At 38.4% G+C, this 12,422-nt stretch overlaps 1 protein-coding gene across 1 annotated transcript; it reads left to right on the plus strand.

Annotated features, from left to right (window-relative positions):
* Positions 1–4,923: 4,923 nt before the first annotated feature.
* LOC122087679 (putative transcription factor bHLH041) lies at positions 4,924–9,914 on the plus strand. Its single transcript, XM_042656886.1, has 8 exons — positions 4,924–5,225; positions 5,311–5,433; positions 5,526–5,631; positions 5,737–5,751; positions 5,825–5,887; positions 5,988–6,662; positions 7,113–7,502; positions 9,210–9,914. Exons 1-8 carry the CDS (start codon positions 5,110–5,112, stop codon positions 9,279–9,281), a joined length of 1,560 nt encoding a protein of 519 aa, XP_042512820.1. The 5' UTR covers positions 4,924–5,109; the 3' UTR covers positions 9,282–9,914.
* The last annotated feature ends 2,508 nt before the right edge of the window (positions 9,915–12,422 follow it).

The raw sequence follows: 12,422 nt of genomic DNA on the forward strand, positions 1-12,422 counted from the left end.
GGGTGGGTGGGTGTGGTTTGGGGATTTATTGAGTGGTGAGGCCTTGGTGTATGTGTGGTTCCTTTTTTCTTTAGACCGGGCTTGAATCTGGCTTTCTTTTTGACGACGTTGAATAGAGATTTTCGACGTCAAATTCAATTTTCCTAAGGTTGAATGTCTATGTGAGAGTGGCTTCTAAGTGGAGTTTTCTCAAAACCTTATCGACATGCAATATACTTTTTTCGACATTGAATAAGGATTTACTGGAGTTGTTCGACATGCTTCCGGCTTTGGCAATCTTTCATTGTGTGCTGTCCAAAATGCTTTGGATGCCGGTAATGGCTAGTTTTCTATGTCTTCTATCTTAGAGCGACATAACCTATGGGCATGTGTTAATTTCTAAGAGGTATCTCTCCTCTAAAAATATAAGACGTACTGAGCCTTATAGATAATGAATCTAAATACAATATTACCTCTCTTATACTCTTTTGAAAGCTCTCTTTGGTTTTGACCACTATATGTCTTGATCTGATTCAGCAAATGAGCGCAACAACCATTGAAAGAGTTCTATTTTAGTGGTCGATTCGCAAAAACACATATTGCACCATAGGGGAGTGCTTCGTAAGAAACTCCCCAGTAGATGCATCTGACAAGGTCTTCCTCTATCAAAGGAGGAACAAAAGGTAACTTCACATTTGGTGCAACCTATCACATTTCCAGGAAGCCTGGAGACAAATCTCTTAACTCATTAGATTAATACGCCTTTGCTAAAGACAGGCCCACTAAAGTCTACAAAATTGAAACTAAACATGGGCCCACTGATTTTTGTTCAATAGACTCCCTCAGGCTTATTAAATATATTCTTGGACTTTGTTAACTGCATTAAAAACACCACTCTGCATTCCCACTAAGCCTACAAAAATGAATCTAAACGTGGGCCCGCTGTGAGGTGTGGGCCTCAAGAGTCCATTGGGTCAATAAGAACCCACGAGGGAAAATGGGAAATGCCAAAAAAAATAAAAACTGATTGGATTATGGTTTTTAGACCTAATTTTTTTTTCCTTCATGGATGTTACAGAAAGAATCCAAATAGAGATCTGACATATGGCAGCTTAGATGGGGCTGAACCACTTATTCAAATATCAAATTCCAGACCAATCCGGGTTTGTACAAAATAAGAAATTGAAAAATCTAAAAACTACCATGAGAATGTATTGAAAAGTACAATCTTGTGGATAGACAAAGGGGGTGGGTAAATGGTTGAAAATTTGACATACGTGGTCTATTCAAATAATCCCTAGTTATCCAACGGTCAGCAGATCAATCTTTTATGTGGCCAAACTAGTTACATTTAGTATGAATTCTTGGGATGCATTCTAGGTTGATAACACATTTCAAGAAATCCTACCAGACGCAAACTTAGTTTCAAAATGTCCACCTTACAAGCCAGTTCCTCCTTCATCACGGAGTTAGTCTAAAATCAAATCTTGGTTTAGTTTCGATCACCATTCATTTGCAATGTTTAATTGTAACAATTGTTGTGATAACCAGACAAGTTTTATATGTAATATAAAAAGTCATTAGGCTTCTAGCACGTACGCTCTCCTTGGAGTAGGTCTTTTGCTTTGGCCTTCACTTTGACAATTCCAAAGTGTTCAAAGTATAGTTGTATGATTCATTTTATTTAACAATGATTTAGAATTGAGATCTTCAGAAGGGAGTCAGGGGGAACGCCCAAGACCCACAAAATATTGAGATTGAGAAGATGAATAATAATGATTAATATCCATTATTTTCCCTTGGAACAAAATGACATCAAACCCACTAATGCAAACACAAGGCAGAAGTCTGTGGCCCAAAAAGTTTTTTCATTAAAACCATGACCAAAAGTTAAACAAAAAGTGTGTGAAGATAAACATAATCCAGAGAAAAGCATAGAACATCTATAAAGATTAGACCATTTAGAATTCTGCTACAATATGATTCATATTTAGGAGAATGGAACTTTCCCAGAACCATAGTTTCCAAAGACATGTACAACCGGGTTGTTATCAATTTTGGTAAAAGGGAGGATGGAACTAAGAATCTGATCTTCATCCTCCAACCGGTCACATGATAAAATGCATGCATATAAGATAAGAATAAACTAGAGAGGTTATTGGGAATGGAGCAGCATCATATGATTAATTCAAGTTTGTGATATTGGAAACATTAAGGGTCGCTCTCACAGTCTTGTAGTCTCTCTCTTCCCTTCTTGCAAAAAATGATAGGAATGAATCTTGAATGAAGAAGTGATTTGACCAGACCACAAGCTCTGAAAATTTCAACAGTTTTCTTTCAAGGGTTTGAACTGAATATGAATCAGTTGACACTTAAATCAAAAGAATGCAATTAAATGATACGAGTCATTATCATTGAATTGGGTCAGATGGGTCTTCAAGGTGTGATCATGGAACATTGAAGAATTAGCACGGAATGTCAGAGAATTTGAAATATTCAAGCAGGAAGAAAGCATCTCTGTCTGTAGGTGTGAACATCATAATACTCATAAGCCCATGGCACTGGATCAGATGTTCACACCAAGAGTGTGAGTGTGAGTGTGAGTGTGCGGAAAACGTGTATGAAAAATATAAATATGAGTACTTATAGTGTGTATTGAACGGGATCATTTTGAGTCTTGTATTGATTACTATTAACTACTTTGAATTAGACTTTTCGTGACGATCGTTTTCGTTCTTACACCTGAGATGTTTACCATTGTAGGTAGACTTTGTGCATTTTTATGTACTATAGATTGATGCTTCGACTAACTATATATTACTACATTGGATTCATAATGTTTGTCTGTGAATGGAAGAAACGTTCAATATGGAATCCACTCCCTACAAAAAGTGAATAATTTGAGAGTGATGTCTAATTTTGATCGGTCCAAATTCCATTGCAATTTTACAAAAGATTTTAAAATTATTTTATATTTTGCATTTATATTTTAAAAATTTTTAAAAAAATTTTCAACGTCCAATCAATGGTTGAGATTTTCTAACTAAGCTGTTTCAATGGACTAAGGTGGAGTAAGTGATTTATTCGATACATGCCCTTAAGTACTTAAATATAATTGTTTCTATCACTTGAAGGGGCTAATTAATTATATCCAACCTAGGTGTACTTATCAGTAAATGGTTGCGTTTACAGAAGAAGAATTAGAATCTTAAGTAAATAATTCTATTTACTAAGTTTGAATCCAACTCACATAAGGGGGTGTTTGGTTCGGTAAATCAAATGGTGTATATATCGGATATGAATGTCAATCTTTTGATAGATATTCTTCTGAATTATGTTTCTTTCTGAAAAATCGTTTAGTTGCCTTGAGGTAGGGGTGTCAGTCGGTCGGTCCGGCTCGGTTTTGGTCCGGGTTGAGTCGGTTTCGGTGTGGGAAAGATGAAACCGAAACCGAACCAATAAGGAAATTCCAGTTTCGGTTTGGTTTTGGTTTCGGTGCGGTTTGATTTCAGTTTGTATTCGGTTTCTTAAATCGATTTGTAACCGGGTTGGTTTTGGCTTTTGGTCTAGTTTGGATTCGACTTTCCATACAAATGTATACAAAACTATGCAAATTTTGATTTTTTTAATGAATTTAGGAGTGTTTCGGTTTCTTACCGGTTTGGTTTCAGTTTCGATCAGGGTTTTGAGCCGGTTTTGGTTTGGTTTCGAGTTTATCCGGTTTTCGGTGCTGTTCGATTTGGTTTTGGGGTTGCAATACTCCAAACCGAACCAAACCAATAAGGCTTCGGTTTGGTTTGGTCCAACCAGTTTTACCGGTTCGATTTAGGAATTGACACCCCTACCTTGAGGCTAGTACATGTTTCTCGCGGGTTGAGATATTGGCTTCCGTAGAGAACTTCTTCCGCTTTCTCCTTTTATATTAGGTGGTAAAAAGGTTGTTCAAATTTGAGTTTAAGTGTTGAGGTAAACTCAGATTTGGAACACATCCTTTGTAATATGATCATTCATGGGAAGTAGGGTGCTCACTTATGAGGGTCAATCTAGTGGAACCAAACAGCTCCAAAAATTAAGAATTATCATTCTAAAGAATGTCATCCCAAAAATTTACCGAACCAAACACCCCCTAAGACAACCTTGCTAGGATCACCCAATAAGATCCCACCCTTGGCTTATAGAATACTATAAGGAAACTAGTGCACATTTCAAATATTATAAAATAACAAGTAGGGTTGAGAGAAGTCAGCTTCCGAGCTACGATTTGTCCCACCCTTGGTCTCTTTCTCTCACTTTTACATTTCTATTTTTTTTTCTCTCCCTCCATTGATTGTGAGCTAGGTTTTGAATTCCAAGGATTGTAGAGATATCATTTTCCGGCTTTTCTTTTTCTCATGCAATTCTTGTTCAAGAAATATTCATTTCTTTACATTTATCTCAAGTTTAAGGGAAAAAAATCCTCTCCAATCAATTGGGATCCCAGTGAGACATTCAATTGCTAAGAAGACCTGAAGCGCGTGCCCATGTGTTGGGGTGCATGTCAGGTCCTTCCAATTGTCAAATGTCTCACTGGACACCAACCGATTGGAGATGAAGAGGCAACACTGATTAACCCTAGATATTTGTTTTCTACAACTCACGAGTCAAGAGTCAGGAGTCAGGACTCACGAGTCAAGAGTCAGGAGTCAGGACTCACGAGTCAGGACTCAAGAATGAAAGTTTGACCCGATGTATGCCTTTTTTTCTTTATATGTTTTTCAAATATCTTTCTAAAACCCTCGCCCGCCATGACTTTGATGCCTTTACTTTCCTATATTCTTCGTTGGTCATTCGCTACTGCTTTTCCTATTCTTCTCTTCTCCCTCTACCAATTCATCATTTTCAATCCCCATCCCCTCTCTCTCTCTCTCTCTAGCTTTCTGCAGTTTTTTATGACAAACAGATACACTCCAATATACATCATAATCATGGTTTTCTAGCTCTCTCTCTTTCGCTCTCTCTCACCTTCCCTCCCCCTTCCCCACATAAAGTACGGAGACCGAATGGCATAAAGGTCTCGACTTATACAGGTCATAAGGTATCCAAATCATCAGATCATGGAGTAGCAGTATTAGGGGCTGCTCCCCCCTCCTCATGGACCTGGTCTTCTCCCTCGAGGAAGAAGCACGAGCTCTCTTTCTTCAAAGCTTAGTCCAATCTGTTGGCTGCACCTATGTCTGCATATGGTCCTATTATGAACCCCCAGCAAAGTAAAACTCTCTCTCTCTCTCTCTCTCTCTCTCTCTGAAGCTCACATATATGCTTTCAGCTTCCCTTACTGTGAGCTTTCTTCAGCTGCTTATTGTTCACAGATGGTCTTTACAATGAGCAAAGAGACCAACCTGGCTCCTCTCATGGCAGTCTTGCTCAGAGACTCTTCAATGATTATCGACAATTCATATATAGAGTCGACAATGGGTAAGCTATCAGGTGTTATCTAAACAAGATGATCAAGTTATTAATTTTGTGCCCTTTTGGTAATGTATTCTTTGTGCACTACTGCTGTATAGCTATGTTCCTGGACTTGCTTTCCAGGAAGGCCTTCCCTATTTAGAGTTCAAGGAACTGGATCTTCTGAGTAGGGTTTCAAATGAAACCCAAAGGCAATTCTATCAGGTAAGAGAAGCAAGTAAATAAAATAGTCTTAAAATCAAAGGTTTGTGATGAAGAGAGATGCTTAATTAATTAAACTACTGTGTTTTTGTGTGATTTTTGTTACAGGAAGCCAGGATTGAGGTTTGTGTTTTCTGACACATTATCTTCCTCTTTTGATTTCTCAAGTTGTTTCATTCATTCAATTTCTGGACAGGCTGCAGCATTCATGGGATGTAAAAGTGGTGAGATTGAGATAGGTTATTCATTCCCAACACAGGTTTCAATTTTCAAACCAAATCTCATCACATACTATTGTGTTTCACTGTTTGTGACTGATTTAGAATATTTCCTTTTTCTTGGGCTTCTTCCTTGAACAGATTAACATGGAAATGGAGATGAGAAGATGGTTTCCTGATGACTTCTATCTTCGATCTCAATCTCATCCCAGAGAGCTTCCTCGTGCACCCGAGCAGATTCGGACTTCTTCATCTTCATCATCATTGAGATCACTTTCTATGGGTAGTCCACCTCCAGAGTATCCATTTCATGTCTTCAACATCCCAAGTAGTTCTAACATTCCTGAATCACTCAAACAAGCAGCCACTGAACCCACATCAACAGGCATTTCCATGCAACCCTGCCAATTAGGGCTTCAAGGGCTTCATCATCTTCCATTCCCAAATCCTCAAAGGGATGATGCAGCCATGACAAGAGCCATGCTTTCTGTTATATCTTCCTCTTCATCTCCTTCTTCATCTCGTCAACCCCAACAAAATCCTCCCCACAACTACCACGGCGCTTTCAAGACATACATCCCAGCTCTAGCCCCTAAAGTCCAAATAAAATCCCAACAACTCAGAAGAAGCATGCTGAAGCGCGCAATTTCTTTCCTCGCAAGCATGAGGTTAAAGAGGCTTGAAGAACAAATGCAAGGAACTCGCCCCCAACCCACTAGTACACAGTTAACCCACATGATATCAGAGCGTAAGCGGCGACAGAAGCTTAATGAAAATTTTCAGGCACTGAGATCCTTCTTACCTCCAGGTTCCAAGGTATGATTTTGATACAAGCACATATATCTTACACCTACTAGCTAGATTTTTCTGTTAGTTTTCGAGTAGTGATGCCTCGACCCAAACCTGTTAGGGTTAAGATCCTGAGACTTTGATCTTCCTAGTGCATTCTGTAAAGAAATTTTGTCTAGGTTTCACAGAGTGATTTGGGAAGTTCAAAGTCTCAGGATCTTAATTCTAACAGGTTTGGGTTGTGACAAGTGAAATGTTCTACATATAGACACATGAAGAGAATGTATCAGATCATTTTAATTGCAGAATAACAAGAATGCAGTTCCCATGGCCATGGAGCTCTAGCTCTAGCCTCAGCCTTTCTTGTCTGAACATTTTAGGGATTCTCACTTGAAGCCCTTTCAATAGAATGTGAAACTTCTTGTGGATTTTTCCTACTACTAAGATTGATATATATATTTTTTTTGTTTATTATAGAAAGATAAGGCATCAGTTCTCTCAAGCATTAGGGACTACTTGCAAGCTTTGAAAGCTGAGGTTTTAGAGCTTAAGCAAAAGAACCAGCAATTGGAATCGCGGCTTTCATCTGCAAGAGAAGCAGGTGAAGAAGTTGGTGGTTCTACTTCAAGAAGTACTGAAAGAGTGGTCATTCAGGTTATCAAAGCAGCTGAGTCCACATCAGAAGGAGAAGGGATAGAACTCAGAGTGACTGTAAGGGAAGAATGTAATATGATGGTTTTGGTCATTCGAATACTAGAATTTCTAAAGAAGGTGGACATGGGATTGGTGTCGGTTGAAGCAGACACACAACTGCAAGAGCATCAAACGAGTCCACTCAACCGAGTTGTCATAAGATTGAATACTAAGGTATGTTTAATTGGCTTACATATGAGTTATGACTCACATATGCTACTTTTACTGACTATGGACTCATCTGAACACTTCTTCATATAAACTGGAAAAGAAAAAGGAAAACTATAATATAGGTTCTGCCATAGAAATCATAAAAGTAATCTTATCATGCTGGAAAGAATGAATGTATGAAATATTAAAACCCTAAAGTGAAGAGATTATGATAGAGCCATAGAGACTATAAACACATTAGAGGGTGAGGGTGATCAGGGTTTTTTCTTTGATTAGGACTATACTTGACATGCATTCTCGGAATAGATTATGGGTCTAGAACACATTCTAAAACCAAATTCTTCTCTACTTTCTAGCTTTATAATTCATAACAGATTAGAATCTATTCCAAGAATAAATACCAAATGCAGCCTGAGTAAACCCTATGTTAGTGCTGTGAATGGGGAGGCAGGAAGGGGTCTATCAGTCTATGTGACCATAAAATCCTGAATAGGAGAAGGTTTTCTATAGACTAAGTAAACCATGTGTTGGCTCTGAAGAGTTGGGGAGAGAAGGGGGTCTATGTGAGCATAAAATCCTAAAGAGGAGAGGGGTTTTTATAGGCTACGCAAATCCAGTGTTGGAGCTGAGACTGGGGAGAGAAGGAGGTCTATGTGAGTATAAAATCCTAAAGAGGAGAATGTTTTTTATAGACTAAGCACATCCAGTGTTGGAGCTGAGAGTGGGGAGGGAAGGGGCCTATGTGAGTATAAAATGTTAAAGAGGTGAGTGCTTTTGTAGACGTAAATCCGATGTTGGAGCTGAGAGTGGAGAGAAGGCGGTCTATGTGAGCATAAAAATCCTAACGAGAGAGGGTTTTTATAGACAATGTAAACCCTTTGTGTGAGCATAATACTCTAAAGCGGAGAGGGTTTTTTTATAGAATAAGTAAACCCTGTGTTGGCCCTGAGAGTGGGGAGAGAAGGGGGCCTATTTGAGCATAAAATCCTAAAAGGGTAAATCCTGTGTTGGCTCTTAGAGTGGGGAAAGAAGAAAGAGGTAGGGTACAATTGAGTTGTTAGCATAAAATCCTAAAGAGAGGTTTTTTATAGACGAAGTAAACAGTGTGCTGGCACGGAGAAGTGGGGGCGGCGGCGGCGGCGGCGGCGGCGGCAGCAGCGGCAGCAGCAGTGCTGGGGGTGTTGGGGGAGGATTCTGTGGGGTAGATGGTTTTTTTATAGATTAAAAGTAAACCTTGTGCGAGGATAAAATTCGAATAAGGAATGGGTCTTCCTAAAAAAAAATTTGATTGTTATTCAGATTTGTAGTCAAGTAACTGAAACCCTACTAATGGCTAAGAAAATGAAATAATTCGCTTCCCTTAAGATTTCAAAATATTCTTTAAAATTTCATTTCTTTGGTTATCATAGCTGCAGTCTTGCTAAATTTCGTTCGACATTTTATATACTTGGTGAAACCATCAAAAAAGTGGGTTTTTTTTTTTTAATAGTAAAATCTGCTAGAGACATGGTCATAGAGAGACCCAAAATCATAAAATATATATCTAGAGAGAGAGAGAGAGTGTGTGATGTCACAGAAGCTCCAAAATGAACATTCTGGTTATATCATATTTTAATGTTGTATATATATTGTGAGGACATGTTTGTTGCCAAGGAAACTGAAAGGAAAAGATATATCTTTTCACTTTTTGTGCTGTTGTTTTCATGACAGGGAAGCCAATGGGACGAGTCTGCCTTCCGGGAAGCCATTGCAAGGATTATTGCTGATGTAACTCCACCTTGACTATACCTCCAAGAGAGGAGTTTGATTTGGCCTTTTCCTTACCTTTCCTTTGTCTTTCATGGTTTCCAGAGTCTTAAATCTCACTCAAGACAACACCACAAAGACAACCATAGAAGACTTTCCTTTCCCATTCATGCATTCAAAGGTGGCCAACGGTAAAAACAAATTTGAAGAATGAGGAAAACCAGTAAAAGGGAAACCCAAACACTCCCATTCAATGAATCAAAAGATCCTTTTTTTTTTTTCTTTATACACTTTACTTACCCATGGACCCACATAAGCCTACTCACTTTTTTTGCCTCTTTGCCACGTCACTTGCACCTACCTTCAAACAATTTTGCTTTCTCTTCTTCCCTATCTATCCTTTTACCCCTTCTACCCCACCAATTAATTCTTTATTATAAGTTGCAGATTCATTCTGAGATAGATCAGAAGGTGAATCAAGAATTTTGGATTCTGTAAGGTTTATGATGCCATTGCAACATTATCAATCCTTGGCTTATCCATTGCTCTCTTTCTTGATGAATTATGGTAGCATGGTATGGTTTTAAAAACAGTATTGGGATCTATCTTATCAGGCCAGATCGGACAGGTTTGGCTTCAATTTTGATTAAAAATCATTTTTTTCCGCGACCCATATGCCCAATTCGATACCTTTTCTTAAAACCATGAATGGTAATAGTCCTTTAATTCTATATGGAGAAAAAGATTCATGCCAGATTACATGGTCTATGTGCCAATGCTTGAAGGGGCATCCCACAAGAGAGCTGAGGCAGGATAGTCATTTCGCCCCTCAGGCCATATGTGTATGTAGCCTAATAGTATTCCCCACCCTTCTTTATATTTGAGTTAGGACCAGGTTTTTCCACACCAACGGTCAAGAGAGAATCTCTTGCCCTTGCCATAGCCATCAGTACCATGAGAAAACATGAGAAGGGTATTTTTGAATTCTTTACTAGGGATGAGAGTTTGATGATGGGATTCTCATATAATCCCATCATATGATCATAACACCAGTAGGCAAAGGATTCTCCTAATTTGGTGGCTCAAGGAAAACTTTTGATTTTGAATTGGGATTAAGCTTTCCTTTATCCATAGGTGCAGGGAGAATCTCTTTACCAATAGTGATGCAATACAGTGATTGGACTTTGAGTTCATCATTAACTCCTATCCTCTAGTGTATTTAGTCCAATTAGAAGGTCAGATAGAGTGATTGAAGAATTTTTTACTTAATAGATATGCGAAAAACTATGCTGAACATGATCTTTTTCTAGTTTCTACCAGATGGCCGGGAAGGATTATTTGTCAAGTTATATATTAGAAACTTGTGGGCCATTTAATGTATTCTAATATTCTTCAACAATGAAGTAAGGTGATGCAACAAATTTTTAAACTGGCATCTTCCTGTATGGTTCCTACTCATCAGTCATCAGCTTCAATTTTTCCACTCCTTGGTAGGTTGACTCCTAAAGGGACCCAGAGAGGCGGCAGCTTTGACTGTCAAATGCTTCCATAGTTCCATACCATGGCCCATCTAATATATGGGTTGGTCTCATTGTTCGATTGTTTCCGCCTCTCACTGAGACAAGCTTTTTTTATTTTTTATTTTGGCTAATGACGGGTATTCAGGCTTTCGGCCTGACTAGTCCCACGAGCCCATAGTGACCCCACAACCGCATAGACCGAGTCATTCACTGAGACAAGCTTGTTTATAAAATGGCCCAACTTGGATCGGCATATTAAACTTAGATATCAGAACTACTCATGGTTGTTTTCGTCGATTGATCTTTGAATATATACGTTCTCTGCATTTTTTCTTAGCTGCTTGGCCTATAGTAGGTATCTGGTTCATTGTTTTAGGTATTGGCACCATGGTTTCTAACTATTAGAGAGGGGATCAGTGCCTGATTGTGTGACCATTGTGCCAATGCAGTGGCAATGTGCATTGGCATTCAACCCAGGGGCTGGGGTGATCATTTCACAATGCCTAGTGTTTGGGCATGGGGGCACTGCTGGGATTTTTTTCCTTTAGTAATATTATATGTTTCGCATAGACCTTTTTAGGAGGCAAAATCCATGTTTCCGACCTCTTTTAAATGAGATTTTTCTGTTTTTTCGTCATGTGCTCCTCTCCTCTCCATTCAATTTTATTTTTCTTTTGTCGTCTTTGATCGAATCAATGTAGTCAAGCCCATTAGTTGGGAGAAACTGAGTTGTTGTTGTATTATTATTGGTTTCGCTAGTTTCATAGTGATGATAAATGACTCTCTTACTTGGATGATGCCATTTTTGTTTCACGAGAGTGCTTTTGAGCTGAAAGTGCTTTTTTTCCCGTTCATGAGAGTTGGGAGCAATTCTGCCAGAGTAGAAATGTTTCTCAATCAGAAAAGAAACAGGATCACATTGGAAGGAGGGAAAATAATGAAACATGGTCAAGAGTTTAAACACAACATCCATTATAAGTTTATAACTGAAACAGAAGTTTAGAATATGGAATTGGGCATCCTCTGAAGCAATTAAGCAGCCAAAAGAAATGGAAACAATAGAGAGGGAAAAGAAGAAGGTAGTGGCCAAGACAAACGTTAATTAGGTGATCAATGACAACTCGAAGAACATAAATGAGGGAGAGGAATGGGGGAAGTGCATATTTACTTCACTCTGAGTTGTCTATGCTCTTGGGGAGGATGACAACTCCGGAAGAATGGCGACTTTTGTGTTTATTGTTTCTATCATCTCTCTCAAATGTGTTCTTACAAAAAAAATAAAAATTCTTTCTTATCTCTCAAGTGTGTTCTTACTTAAAAATAAAATGTTCCTAACATGAAATGGGGAAGAATTATGTCATTAGAATTGCAAATGTGAACAGATCGAATACGAATCGAAGATAAAATTTTCAAATACAGATTCTTCTAAATGGATACGAATACGAATAAGTAACATATTTTTTAATATCCATTTGCATCCTTAATTAGAATGTTGGGTCAATTCGGAATACATCATTAAGTAGCAGGTTTTAACTAGACACCAAACAGGAAATCAATAAAGACAATGAACAAAAACTTAAAAAATGGTTGCCTGGTTCTTTGCAAGAGGTTGCGCAGTTCCTAAAGTGGTCCCTTTTGTGTTCTATGCTAAGTTGTG

This window comes from Macadamia integrifolia, chromosome 2 (assembly GCF_013358625.1).
Source record: "Macadamia integrifolia cultivar HAES 741 chromosome 2, SCU_Mint_v3, whole genome shotgun sequence".
Lineage (NCBI taxonomy): Eukaryota > Viridiplantae > Streptophyta > Magnoliopsida > Proteales > Proteaceae > Macadamia > Macadamia integrifolia.

Excerpts from the sequence above, each read along its gene's own strand:
- LOC122087679 (XM_042656886.1), top strand. The coding sequence starts at position 5,110 with ATGGACCTGGTCTTCTCCCTCGAGGAAGAAGCACGAGCTCTCTTTCTT. Across the intron at positions 5,226-5,310 it reads TATTATGAACCCCCAGCAAA|CTGCTTATTGTTCACAGATG; the intron begins GTAAAACTCTCT and ends AGCTTTCTTCAG. Across the intron at positions 7,503-9,209 it reads TCATAAGATTGAATACTAAG|GGAAGCCAATGGGACGAGTC; the intron begins GTATGTTTAATT and ends TTTTCATGACAG.